Source organism: Drosophila ficusphila, unplaced genomic scaffold, assembly GCF_018152265.1.
Source record: "Drosophila ficusphila isolate 14025-0441.05 unplaced genomic scaffold, ASM1815226v1 contig_758, whole genome shotgun sequence".
Lineage (NCBI taxonomy): Eukaryota > Metazoa > Arthropoda > Insecta > Diptera > Drosophilidae > Drosophila > Drosophila ficusphila.
Genome location: NW_025064700.1, coordinates 46,824 through 61,957, shown reverse-complemented (window position 1 = coordinate 61,957; position 15,134 = coordinate 46,824). Strand labels below are relative to the sequence as shown.

Here is a 15,134-nt window from a genome sequence, read left to right as displayed (position 1 = left end):
TCGATTGGATAGGCGAGAATAGATGTAAAATTTGAAGTCCATGTTTTGACCATTTTCGTTCCGCGAGAGAAAGAGCAATACCTTTTTATAAGCAGTAATGTCATTCTCATCGAAATCGAAACAACAACAGGAAATCCCGTGACGGCATAAAAAACAATAAGCCAGCGTGCGGAAGAGACAGAGAAACGAGCGCGACGGTCAGATAAAAAAGCAAAGCACCCAAAGGCAGAAATATCAGAGGAATTTGAATAATTTCCGGGTCGCCTCAGCCAAATGTTGTATAAGGCAAAAACAAAATACAGTAGAATCCAGTTATAGCTACTTTCAAGGGACCGGCGGTTTTTCGTCGTTATACCCGGAAGACGCACTAAGCAAAAGGAGCAAAAAAATTTTTTTTGATTATTTAATGGTTGCTGTGTTTGTAATAGGTTTTTAAAATAAATCAAATTAATTATTTAATTAAAACGAAAAATTTATTAAATTCAATTCAAAAACATAGATTTTTCTAAATACTGAAAACTGAATGTGCTTATTATTATTGCACATTTTGCATTTGGCGAATTTACGAAATCAGTTTTACTCAGAAAAAAACAGTAAAAATTAGAATTATAACGGGACATCTCATGGAATAGGCTATGAGGTCTGCACACGCAGTGTGACGTCGGCATTGCACTTCGACTCTCTCTCTCTCTCTCGCAGCAACGTTGTTAAAGCGACAGCTAAAACTAACAAAGAGTAGTGACAGTGTAAGATCCTTTGTGTCGCTGCTACGCACACAAACAAGGGTGCCGATCACTAATAAATACATACATTTCTCACAGCGTGTTTTGATACTTAAATTTGGCACTATTGCAATGTATTTTTTTTCTGCACGACGTAATATCCTGTTAAAATTTTCAATTTTCTCGAAAAATTTCGTTCGTATAAGCGGTTTGTCGCTTAAAGCGGAAACGCTAAGCGGAGGCCCTTTCATATAAGTTAGTATAGGGACCAACCAAACCATCGAGTTTTCGTCACACAACCCGGACGGACACTATAAGCGGAGTCGTTATAACAGGATTCTACTGTATAACCACGGGGGACCAATGGCCGTGGCAAGCATCGGCAGTACCATCTGCAGCACAACCACAACATTTAGTACCATATTCCCCGCCACCACCACAATCCCAGCTGAATGCTCTTACAACAGCAGATTCAAAAATATATATCCCCAAATGACCCAATCAAATCAACGTGTTATGAAGTTATTTACTGGCCAATGTTCTTGCCCGGGTGAAATAGATCGATTCCTAAAACATGGCATTTGATTCCGCACTGACATCGCTGGAAGGGCAGGACCTATCGCAGATCCCACGTGATACGTGAATGAAATTTTCCGAAGTTATCATGGATTTGAAAGCCCAACGAAAATTGCAATTTTCTGGTGCCACAGCTGCCAGTTCTACATGCCTGGACTTAACAAATAATGCAGATCTTTCTTTTCGGTCTAGAAAAGCTCGATTGTCAAATACGACTGGCCGGATTTTCTTGGAACTTTCACCACGGTCATTGACAATGATGACGAGCTAAGTAAGATTAAAAAACCTCAGCATTTACGGTTTAGTTTAGGCGGCGTGGCTCTGGAGACCATACGCTCGTTCGAACCGTAGAATACAAATTATAAAAAGGCTTTGAATTTGCGCATAAATCGATTTGATAATAAAGTCTTACATTTTCAGGCACACGTACAGGCAATATTTGGTTTGAAGGGTGTCGAGAAGGGATCTGTGGTCTTGTTTTAAGTAATTCGTAATTCGCATCAAAAGTTTACCTACGCTTGGGTTTTTTATAGCAACAAGCGGAACAGACGAGTCGCGAAAATAAAGCAAAGCATCCAAAGGCAGAAATGTCGGGGGAATTCGAACAATTTCCGGGTCGCCTCAGCTGTATTGTATAATGCAAGTTGTATAAGTTGGCAAAATCGAAATATAAATACGGAGAACCAATGGCCGTGGCATGTATCGGCAGTACCATCTGCAGCACAACCACCACCCAGCTCCATCCCCATCGAACACCAGATTCCAAAATATATGACTACCACAGTACATACATATTACTACCATACACTTCCGACGAGGACATCCACGTTGCACGGCCATCACCAGCGCTCCAAGTTCCATTTTGTTGGAGTGGGACGGCGTCGATGCCTCCTGCTCCTGGTAGGCGGGACCTTGTGCTTCATCGCCTTCTGCTACGTTACCCTCAGGGGGGAACCTGAAGCGCCCTGGAACTTGGCAGAATAACCGAGGAGCCACATTTTGGCCCTTTAAGAGTAAAATTTGTGGATAGTTGGGTAGCACTGAATATGTTACTCAAGAAACCGAGCTCTACTAATCTGATTCCAAGACAGAAATTCAAGAAGAAAACCCGCAGAAGGCATCGATTAGATCAAAAAATCCGTAAGTCACGCTCCTCCGTAAAGTTGATCCCAGTGCAAAGTATATTTTCACGACTGCTGGCCGAGAGGGAGTTCGTCGCTCTGCCAACACTTTCACTTTTGGCCCAATGCCAATTAAAGCTCAGGTCACCCTACACTTTTGGGTGCTTTAGTTAGAAGGTGCTTAAGTCGAAAAATACCTATTCTTCGAGCAGACCGCCAGTACCTAAACTAGTGCGCAAAGACTTAGCTCTTTAGTTACATATCTATCATCCGCTCTTCAAGCCGATTTTCTGTTTTGTTAACTTTTTCATACAATGTTATTTATTAGCCAAGCTTCTCTTGAGAGTAATAATACAAAGAAGCCGCGCTTTCGGCTAGACCCCAGTTTAACATAAAAATTATCTCGCTATTATACGCTGTCGCATATCGAAAACACAAAACGACCAAAGTTGCAGCTCAAAATAAATGCTTGTCGAAGTTTATTTAGAATAATCAGGTTTAATCATTAGTAATGATTCTCTTAGTGTATCGAAATATGAAATGAATAAAGATCAATAGAAATAACATGAAGAGAATAACACATAGAGAAGCTTTAGATTGAGAACGCGGTAGGAAAGGAGAGAGAAATCCTTACTTGCACACATATCATTGCGACTCGCTGTATTCCAGTTAGAGAAAAGATGTGCATTGGTGGGCAATAATGGCCAACGAACCTGACCCCATATCTCCAACATCAGAAGTGGGATCACCACCCCTACAAGAAAAATCGGAAAATAGCTGGCGCATGCTTCTAGAAACACAAAATAGAGTGATAGAGGAGTTACTAAAAGTTACACAGTCTGGACCGGGTCCTGTCATGCGTGAAGTTTCGGCAGTGCTGCCCGAAGCTGCCGACGCTAATGCAGCAGCATGATGCAAGACATCCAACATGACTTTATGTGAACATCCACAAGAAGGCGCATCACTGGTTATGACGCTTAGCAAATCGCGTCTCGGTAGTGCATCGCAATAGCAATCGCAGATTTGCTTTTCTGGAATGAGCTGCGTACAATTGAAGTAGCTTTTCATGGAACTCTATGAAGGCAATGAGACGCCGGCTGCACTGTTACTCAACTTGCTGAAGGTACGCCCAAATCCCAATGAATGTCTATCGGTGTACTCTAGCCGTATGGTGACATCCCTGTTGGCCAAGTGGAAAGGGATGAAACATGAAGAAATCGCGATATCATTGGTTTTGGCGCATACATCGCAAATTGATCCCAGACAAACGTAATAACACGAGCAGAGCTACAACAACAACTCAAAGCTCACACGTTCGCCAGAAATTCTGAATTCCCTGGAACGGAGCGGGGCACTGAAAAGAAGAGCATGAAAATGCAAACGCCTATAAGATGTAATAATTGCGGCATATGTACCGTTAGGTTTCCAGCGAAAACCGGTTTGCAAATTGGAAGATTGGATATTTTTGAGACAAACCTTTAAATTTAATTTAAATATTTTCTGATCGGTTTTTAGATTTTTGGCCTCTGACGGAACCGCAGTGCTATGACAGCTATATCATATAGTTATTCGATTTTGATAAAATTTATAAATAATATATAACAATAATTTTTTTTCGATATCTTATATGAGAGGAAAATATTTATATAAAAGATATATATAAACTTAATTATTTTTTTTAAATTTAATTTTTAATGTTTTTATACCTCTCGGAATAATGACCCAGAAAATCCCGGGAATTATCCAACAAACGTGCGAATAATTAAAAAATACAAAACGTGATTTTAATATAATATAATTGTGAAAGACTTCCACGGGATAGAAATTCTATCTATTTTCTGGAGAGCTGGTGGGAATGTTCATATAATAACTTTCTTCCAAAATCACAACCAATCATTTTGCTATGGGTTCTGTGGGATTGTCGTATAAATGTGTTTCTTAAGTAATATTTCCTCTTTTCCACTTTCGCAGCTAAGTCATTGGTGTTAACTTGACGCTTATGGTTGCTCGTTTCAGAATTTTCATATAAGTCTTCTGATGGTGTTCCGGTCACTCTAATCCAGTAGGGTTAAAACAACGTACAGTTTTTCGTTTGTCGCGTTTTGATTTTGTATATACTTGAAACGAAACACGCTTATATTTTTTGTATAAGAAGGCGCATGTAAATATTACATTTTTGTGGAAGCACGTTTTCACTTAAGGCAGAAATCCGACTATACTAACAGGATCAGGAGTAAATTGTTATATTTTGTCATGTAATATCATCAACAAAGGATCCCAATACAATAAAAAACCAGTGCCGACCATTGTGCTTCAGTGTGCCTTGTTCAAGGAACCTTATTCCCGAGCAAAATATTGGATTTCCACGGTTAGTAAATTACTTTTACGTTCTTTGGAAAAGAGAGGGACATATCAGCTGACGCATAGTCCCGATACGTAAATAAAAAAAGACAAAATCACAGATTAAATAAGACTATTGCAATGTTGTAATAGATTTACGCATGTACATATAAGATCTATGCTACTCGCACATACTTTAAAAACTACGAACCTATATTTACATACATATGTATTTTATAGCTGACCGATCTCGACCTTTCTGACAAGTAGAGTTGGAGGTTGGCACGTTGGTGGGGTATGTATATGAATACATACCAATGAGAAAGATTAAAGACAAGGTAAAGGTTCTTTCGATCACTACAACAAATCAGTTTTGTCACCACTTTAACTTTAGTGTTCGTAATAAAGAGCTCCTTACATGTTCTGAGAATTTGAACAAGTTTGGCTTCTCGAAAGTATAAATCCGATTTCACAAAGTTTGCTTCGTTTTCAAAAAAGGGTGATTGTTTACAAGTGCGGTGCACGGTAAATACAGCTTGAAAAAATTAAGTAAAATATGGAAACAATGTGGTTTTTTTCTAAAACTTCGAATCCGTTGGCGGAGAGTGAAAATTTTGCACCGTGTTTTTGTTATTAACAATTAAAGATGCTATTTGTAGTACAAATTCGGATCTGAGTGACCGTATTTGCATGTGATGTGCCGATTATTGCAGTCGTCTGGTGGCGGATTATTGCAAATACGGTCAAATTTTGCAATAATGGCAAATTTTTTTGCCATTATTTATATATATGTTTTTCTATCTTTCCTTATTATTTTAAATACTTGTATATAATTGAAAAAGAAAAGAATCCTTCGTCCACATTGTAAGTAGTATCCCGAAGACCTGTCTAAAATTTCATCAATATCGTTTGAGTACTTCTCAAGAAATCATGATTATAGAAACAGAATTTTAAGAAAAACGCGTTTAAAATTTGGAGCGTTTAGTTGAAATAACCTTCTTTTCTCTCTGTCTTTGAAAACTATTGCTCGGATCGACAATATTTTTAAAAATTAAAAATTAAACTTATAAAAATTAATTTTTTTTAAATTTAAAAATGTATATATGTAGTTGAACTGGCTTACCCAATTGTAGTAGTGGAATGGAAATTCCTCTCTTCCTAATTAGGAAACGGAGAGATTCTTCCTGATTAACCCAGTTGCAGAGGAACTGAAAGATTATATACAGTCAGCACACAATTTATTCGGACGCTCACTTTTGTAATATCCATTTTTTCACAGAACTTTCTTAATTTTAAAAACTTTTTTTTTACGTATTATGAAAACAGATATTATCTGAAGCCATTAGAATAAAAAAAATTATTTTTTTTACATTCAACTCTAACATCTAGTGAAAGAAATGCAAAATAGTGCCTGAAATACGGCCAAAAAATTATTCGTACACTTTTCATTTATTGACTTTTATTTCTGATTGCAACGTAATTCGATGATTTTTTTTGTTTTATATTAGGAAACAGTTAAGAATAGTCATCAACGCTTTTTGATTTTTGTGTTATTTTTGCTAAGTTTATTAATAATATTAGACGAAATAGGAGGTAGTCAAGATTTGACTTTGTAGTTGCGAAAATGTATATTAAAACTGCATTTGGAGAATCGTATCTTTCGGGAAATCGGTAGAATCATTGACAAATCACCTTCCAAAATACATAGCGTGATAAAAAAAATTGCTGGACACATGAGATTTAGCTGCATATCTCAGTAAAACTGGTAGGCTCAAGATACTAACACCTAGTGAGGAGCGGAAAGACGTATCTACAGTCTTGCAAAATACAAAAACAGCATCTACTAAAATTGGGAAGAATCTAGAGGAAGGTAGACAAAAAAAAATTTTTGCCCAAACCAACCGCAACCTGTACAAAGCTGGTTTACATGGCAGAGTTGCTCGCCGAAAGACCTTAATTTCAGCCATCTACAAAAAAAAAGTTTTTAGTTCAAAAAACTGTATGTCAGCAAGTCGGGTTCGTTTTGAAAGAACGTAGTTTTAAGTGACAAATCAAAATACAACAAATTTGGACACGTCGGTACTTCCTAAGTTTGGAGAAAGGCCAATTAAGCTTTGAAAGAGAAAAACTTAAAACCAACTATTAAGCATGGAGGCAGTTAGTGGATGTGTAACTTCGTGTGGAGTCGGCAGAATGGTCTTAATAAATGATAAAATAAACAATACTATGTATAAGGATATTCTTAGCCAAAATTTTATTCTCAAAACTTGGATTTGAACGATAGAAATTCTTATTTTAACAAGTTAACTACCCGAAGGATTCTTCCTATATGGTGGAAAAATGGCTTTTGCATCACAGCAAACAGCTTAAAATAATTCCCTAATCCCCAAATTTAAACAAAATAGAACACGTATTGGACATACTTGAGAATAAAATAAGGAAGCACAGTATATCCTCAAAGGAATCCTTAAGAACCGCATTACAAGTGGAATGGGATAAAATAGGCGTTATAAAGACAGACAATTTGGTCAAAAACATGGGTCGACGTTTAAAATCAATAATAAATGCTTTGGGAACACCCACCAATTTAAAAAAAAAAAAATCACCTAAAAAATATGTTTTCATCCCGATTCTTTGAAGTGTACGAATAAATTTCGTGCGGGAAAAAAGACTTTTTAGGTTATTTTGAAATATTACGTAGTATTAAAGCAAAAAATGTATGATATAGTTTTTAAAATTTATGCTTAGAATGTTGTTCTTCAATATATTAACTTTTGTTATCCGTTATATATTTGTCGAGTTATTGATGAAAAAGATTGGAAATCACGGGTGTCCGAATAAATTGTGTGCTGACTGTATATTTTACCTTGTGTAACGCAAAGATGCCATCTCGATAATATAACATTTGTAGCGGAAAGGACAAAGTACAAAAGCTTCAGCTTGCCAAAGCTGGCTTGTTTCAGAAAACTTCTATAAATGTTGGGTTATTGGTTATCATCCTAAATTCAAAAGTCGTAAAAACAACATCCTTAACAAGAAAGGAAGCTAGCTTCGGCAAGCCGAAGCTTATATACCCTTGCAGTCATAAAATATGTCGAACAAAATGCATAAAGCCTAACAACATGGAAGCTATGACGATTTTTCTATTCATTTTCCATATTTTCAACTATAGATCATATGGGAGCTATATGATATAGTTGTCCGATTTTGATCAAATTTAATTCGTAATTCAAGAGTCGAAAACTTTATATTCCAAAAATCATACTTGTCTGATGAAAAACAACGATGTTATAATTTTATTTCCGTTATTTCTATATAGATTTTTCGATCTTTCCTATGGCAGCTATAAATTATAGTTGTCCGATTTTTATGAAACTTTTTTCTCAATATAAGAGTTGTTAAAAAACTTGATATTCAAAAAATCATGCTCGTGGGATAAAAAACTACGATGTTATCAATTTATTTCCATTAATTCTATAAATATTTTTCGATCTGTCCTATGGCAGCTATATGATAGCGTTATCCGATTTTGATCATATTTAATCCGAAATTCAATAACAGTTCGAAAACGCCATCTTGAAGAAATCAAGTCGATCTGATGAAAAACAACGGTGTTAGAATTTTTTATTTCATTCCCTCGTATGGGAGCTATCCGATATAGTCGGCCGATCCGGCCCGTTCCGACTTATATACTGCGTGCAATAACTACACACCTTTTGGGAAAGTTTCAGCAAGATAGCTTTAAGGGGTTATATACCTTTTTCACCAGAGAAATACAGGGTTTTTATTTCTTTTTTTTAGCATGTTACCATTGTTTTATTTAAACTCAATAAAAATTTTATCAAAGTACGTGTCCTTAACTTAATTCGTATAAAATTTTGAGTGAAAATTTTGAGAATTGTGGAAGTTATAGTCCTTGCCGCAGAAGTCATTTTTTAAGTAGTGGCTCACGGTGAGCATGAAAACAAGAAAACGGCTCAACGAAAAAAAAAAAAACTACGTTAGTATATAGTGTTACCTAGTTCGTGAACGAAGGATTTTACGAAAAAAAATTTTTACAGTTACAGTGATTATTTTAAAAAAAAAAAAAACGATTTTTCGAGGTCTAATAATTTAGTTTTTCGCCCCAAAAAAATAGAAAAATTTATCGAAAATAAAATTCCTTCGTTCACGAACTAGCTATTGTATCTACAAACAATCCCCCAAAATTTCAAATCAATCGATAAAGTGGTTTCCGAGATATCGTGCTCACCGCAACGACCTTTTCTCAAAAATACGATTCCGAGATAATCGCGTTTAAAGTTTTAGGTGGACATTAGGTAGTCATGCACACCGTGCGCTATGAACGGCTGTATCTTAGGTTCTAGTGCCCCGATCTCTAAAAAATTTTGCAGAAAAATTGTTGAAAGTATGTACATAAAAAAAAAATCATAAAATCTTTTTTGATTTTTTGACTCTGAAAAAAGGTATATAACCCCTTAAAACTGAGAGACTAGTTTACATAGAAACCGACAGGAGGACAGACGGACAGACAGACAGACAGACAGACGGACAGACGTACAAATTTATTTCGATTCTGCTCGTGATGCTGATCAAGAATATATATACTCTACGCGGTCTGCGTGGTCTCCTTCACTGCGTTGCAAACTTCTGACTGAAATTATAATACCCTTTTGCTCTGCAAGGGTATAAAAATTATGTCAATACAATAAAAAGTAACTTCGTACAATTTTTTTTTTTTTTTTTTCGGTTTTTCTGTTTTTAAATAGGAGCTATCCGATATAGTCGTCTGATCTGGCTCCTTCCGACTTAGTATAGTAAGTGCAATATCTATATCTAAAGTTTCAAAGGGATAGCTTTAAAACTCGTCTAAATCGATGGTGGTGATGCTGATCAAGAACACATGTATATTCTTTAAGGCAGACTCTCACATTGTGGGGCCGAAAAATGGCCCTTTTTTACAAAAATTATTTTGAAAAAACAGTTGAAAATAAAAAGCTGAAATTTTTAACTTTATTTGAAAACTTATTTATTTTGCGAAAAAAAATTCGAAATAGAAAAAATAAAAAAAAAGGCGGGAGGGGCATTCCTCAGTGGCGGCATTTCGGCGAAAAGGTGTCCCGCTTACGGAAGTGATTCAGCCAAAACGGGTAATCGGAAACTCAAAAACAGAAAATATTCTTAAAGTGTACAGTACTGTGCATAAAATGAACTAGGTTCAGAAAAAGAATGAAAATTGCAAAAGTTATTAGCTTTTGAAAAAATTACGATTTTCTCGTTTTTTTTCTCACTAATTATTTTCTTAAATAAAAAGTTTTGTTTTAAAAGTTTGGTTTTGAAGGCCAAAAAAGGGCTATGTTTGATCTTTTTTTGCTGCGAAATGAGTAAGTTTATTTTATTGAGCTTAATTGCATGTTATTGTTCTTTTGAAGAGTATTTGAAAAAAATTTTGTTTTAGATATTAAGAAATAAGACTGTGGCTGTTAATCTTCCGAAGCGCCTTAAGAAAAAGTTGTTTTGCGGTGAACATCATAGGGCGTTAACGGATCATCTTACAAAAAAAGGTTATATTCGCTGTAAAGATAATGAATTTCCCGAGGTAATCAGAAAGAATTTTTTTATAAATTTGTTTTCTTTTTGTCTATTTTTGGGAGCACTTGAAAGTGAGAAGTGCGATTTTAGCTTAAAAAATCGCATAATTTATTTATTAATAAATACATAGAAAAAAATTAAAAATTAAAAAAACTTTTCCTGATTACCTGCTTATTTTTGTGGAGAATATATGTTATAAATTTGAAAAGGATCGGTTAAGTAGATTTTGAGTTCTGATGTCCACCGACTTTCAAAATAACGTTTTCGGGAAAATCGATTTAAACAATTTTTATACGTTAAAATACGGACAAATTTTGTCGTTTAAAACGCTGTAACTCCGTTAGTTTGACTCTAATTGACTCAAAATGTTCTCGACATATTTCAAATTATTGATATTGTTTTGATGAACAATAAATAATGATTTTGACCAAGTTAAACAAATGATGACATAGATTTTTTTATGTGTAAAAAGAGTCCCGGTACACCTCGGATGTTTTTTTACCGTAATGCTTTCAGCGCATCTCGGACATTCATTTTTTATGTGCAAAAAGCCTTTTCGCGCATCTCGGACATTCATTTTATATGTGCAAAAAGCGTTTTCGCGTACCTCAGACAATTTTTTGCAATCAATTGCGCATATCGGCCAGCTCCCTGAAATTTCAATTGTAAATTTTTGGGATCGTAAGTGATTCACTTCACTGATTTTATTTTCGGTCTAGATCGTAATGCCCTGAGCTCACTTGTGTTTATATTTCTTCAAGCATATAAATATGGGAATACTTTGACCTTACGTTCATTTAAATAAATTTGTTTCAATTAGGTTTGTCAATTGAACTAAATTCGTACGAGTTAATTTAAGAATTGTTTTTGTTGTATTCTCTGCATAAGTTCCACATTCAATTACAACTTTTATTCTTAGAACCAGGACGATTATCTTAATCAATAATCGACAATTGATGGCTTTCTCGCTGAAACTTTACCAAAAGATGAGTATAATAACGTGAAAAATTTTAGACGCACGTTTTTATAGGCAATATTCTTTCCAGATGGTGGACTTTTTAATTTTGAATTCAATTTCATGAACATCAGATGACGATATCATAAACCTGCCATGGAAACAATTTCCGAAATTACAGAACATTTTTCTATATCTTTGCCCTTCTCTTTTTAAAATCTTGTAATATGAAGCCAGATATATGGTTCCTGAATTGTATTAGGTTTCTCCACCGACTTGGGTGGGTACATTGGGTAAGGATTGGTATCGGAAAGGGTGGCAGACGCGTCCCAAGAATGGTGGGGGTGGCGATTAGAAAACGAAATTTTTAGAAATTCTTTGTCACTAAAACTGGGGGTGTGAAAAAACTATTGTCAAACGATTCGACTTCTTAAATTTAAAAATTTAATTTTTTTGGAAAACACAGCTTCCTGAAACTATTTGGGATTCGAGCTTAAAACACACATCGTGTGTGCGGTGTACTTGTACGTGCGGTGCACTGGTCAAGGTCTCTGGTCGTCGTCAATAGTCCATGATGTTTACTGGAAGAATGGTGACAACAGTGGTTGATCTGTTATCTACCGACAAGCTCAGATTTTTAAATCGAGTTATATAACTGTATTTTTTTTTTTTGTGAGATATGGAACTTTAAATTGCAATAAAACAACATGAATTTTATTTATCCAAAAGAATCTCGCAGACAGATTATTGCTGTCTTAGGAGATAACAAACATTCGATTCAAACCGCCGAACAGTGGATTAGGCGATTCCGAAGTCGCAATTTTGATACCGAAACACCTAAGCCTTCCGGACGACCAGTGACCGTTGATACGGATAAAATCATGGAAATAGTGGATCGAGATCGTCATGTGACTATTAGAACCATCGCAGAGGAGCTGCAACTAAGCACGGAAATCGTCCATAGGCATTTAAAGTCGAAAAATTTTACAAAAAGCTCGATGTATGAGTTATCCCAAAAAAACCTTTTCGACCGTGTATCAATCTGCGAGTCTTTGTTGCACCGTAATAAACACGACTCATTTCTGGGTGGGTTAGTCACTGGTGATGAAAAATGGATCACATATGACAACATAAAGCGTAAAAGATCCTGGTCGAAGCACGGTGAGTCGTCTCAAACGGTGGCAAAGCCAGGACTGACGGCTCAGAAGGTGTTGCTGAGTGTATGGTGGGATATCAGAGGAATTATCCATTATGAAGTGTTTCCCTATGGCCCGATTGAAAATTGCACTTGAACAGAAGCGGCCAGCCATGGTGAATCGTAAGGGGGTTGTGTTCCATCATGACAACGCCAGGCCCCATACATCTTTGGTGACGCGTCACAAGCTACGGAAGCTTGGTTGGGAGGTGTTAATGCATCCACCTTATAGTCCGGACATTGCCCCAAGCGATTACCATCTGTTTTTGCAATGCAAAATTTTTTCGATGGACAAAAATTGAGTTTAAGGGCGGATTGTGAAAATCGAATTGCCGAGTTTTTTGCCAGTAGGGACAAGGACTTCTTTAGGAGAGGCATAAACAAGTAACCATCAAAATGGCAGAAAATCATCGAAGACAACGGTACATATAGCACTTAAATCGGACAATGCTAACTATGTTAAAATCGACGTCAAAAATCAATAAAGAAACCGGTATGTCAATCGAAATACATCTGTACGCCTATCTATCTGTCAGTTCCTATGTAAACTATTCTCTTAATTTTAAAGCAATCTTACCGATACTTTACCAAAAGTTATGTACTTATTGCGAGAGAGTAAAAAAAATTATCACTCCGTTGTTTTTGTCATATCGACTTGATTTCTTCCAGATGGTGTTTTTATACCCTTTCAGAGCAAGAGGGTATTATAATTTCAGTCAGAAGTTTGCAACGCAGTGAAGGAGACACCTCAGACCCCAAAAAGTATATATATTCTTGATCAGCATCACGATCTGAATCGAAATACGTCTATCCGTCTGTCCGTCTGTGTGTCTGTCCGTTTGTTCGTTAGCTTTCTTTCTTGTTTAACTACCATTTAATAAAAATCGGAAAACTACGAGATGTGTTCAAAAAGTATCGCGAATTTTGAATTTTCGCGGGTTACCTCGTATCGAATTCCGATTTTTTTGTGGCGTTATGTTGGTACTCATGACTCTCACTTGTGCCGACAAGCTCGGTCATTTATCTGAGGTTGGTCTGAGGTGCCTCCTTTACTGCGTTGCAAACTTCTGACTAAAATTATAATACCCGTTTGCTCTGCAATATAGTCGGCCAATTCGGCCCGTTCCGACTTATATACTGCGTGCAATAACTAACCAACTTTTGGTAAAGTTTCACCAAGATAGACAGGAGAACAGTCGGTCGGATTTCGATTCAGATCGTAATGCTGATCAAGAATATATATACTTTCACTGCATTGCAAATTTTTGACTGAAATTATAATACCCCTTGCTCTGCAAGGGTATAAAAAGTATAATGTTCTTTTCACACAAAACAATCACAACATTTTTGTTGTATCTTTTTACAGACCATGCACAAGGAAAAAGTTACATGTACACAAAACGTTAAAAATGTAATCAACAAAGATCACAAATTAAATGGAAGCTCAAATGAAAGTACAACTAAAACAGGTTAGTATTAACTAATAAAATTTAATAAACAAACAAGTTTTAACAGCACAAAAAAAATAAAATAAAATAAAAGCTAGCTTCGGTAAGCTGAAGCTAATAAGCTTTGGTTTCCACGTCGTAACCATAAACCCACGATTCGTCACCAGTTATGACCCTCTGAAGCAAATTTGGGTCGTCGCGGACAGAGTTTAACATCTCATTAGCAATGTTCATGCGATGCTGTTTTTGGTCGCAATTGAGCAATTTTGGTACGAATTTGGCGGCGACCCGTCTCATTCCCAAATCATTGATAAAAGTCGCATGGCACGAGCCAATCGACATGTTTAGGTCCTCAGCAACTTCTCTAACGGTGATTCGACGATTGGCCAATACCATTTTCTCCACTTCATTATTTTTTTCGTCTGTTGTTGAAGTGTTTAAGCGTCCGGCACGCTCTTCGCCGTTCACATCTTCTCGGCCTTCTGAGAGAACATTTTGTACCAACGATAAGCGTTGCTTCGATCCAAGGTAGCTTCTCCGTATGCCACAGTCAACATTCGGAATGCATCCACGCACCTAATTTCGTTTTTCACAAAAAATTGGATACAGGTTCTTTGATCCATTTTTTTGAATAGGCACAAGTGAGAGACATGAGTACCAACATAACGACACAAAAAAAATCGAAATTCGATGCGAGGTAACATCCTCAAGGATATTTCTAAAAATCATGGTCGTGAAATAAAAAATAGCGACCTTTTATATGAGTTTTCGGATTTGAATTAATTTTTCCAAGGGTTATTAAATGACTCCATATTTGAAAAATCATGCTCGTGGGATTTAAAACAACGACTTTATAAAAATTTTTCCATTATTTATATTAGGTTGTTTGGTAATGACATACCGGTTTATACATTCAAATTTCGCGCTTCGCTTGTGAAGTCAAATATAATCGTATCTGGCAATGCTGTGCATCGTTTGAAAGGTATTGGAATCACCTTTAAAATGGCATGTAGTACATGATCTTCCACGTACAATCGATTGAAATGGAGTTCACAAACGCAGAAATTCGAGCAATTTTGAAATTTTATTTCGCACAGGGAAAAACTGCTGCGGAATCTCGCAGACAGATTATTGCTGTCTTAGGAGATAACAAACTTTCGATTCAAACCGCCGAACAGTGGTTTA

At 36.1% G+C, this 15,134-nt stretch overlaps 1 protein-coding gene across 1 annotated transcript in view; it reads left to right on the top strand.

Annotated features, from left to right (window-relative positions):
* Window positions 1–4,411: 4,411 nt before the first annotated feature.
* Window positions 4,412–15,134, top strand: part of LOC108095546 (monocarboxylate transporter 13) — a 41,199-nt gene continuing 30,476 nt past the window's right edge. The window contains exons 1-2 of the mRNA XM_043208882.1: window positions 4,412–4,787; window positions 13,868–13,970. Of these exons, the coding sequence (XP_043064817.1) occupies window positions 13,871–13,970 (100 nt within the window). The 5' untranslated portion in view covers window positions 4,412–4,787; window positions 13,868–13,870. The remainder of the gene's footprint in view (window positions 4,788–13,867; window positions 13,971–15,134) is intronic.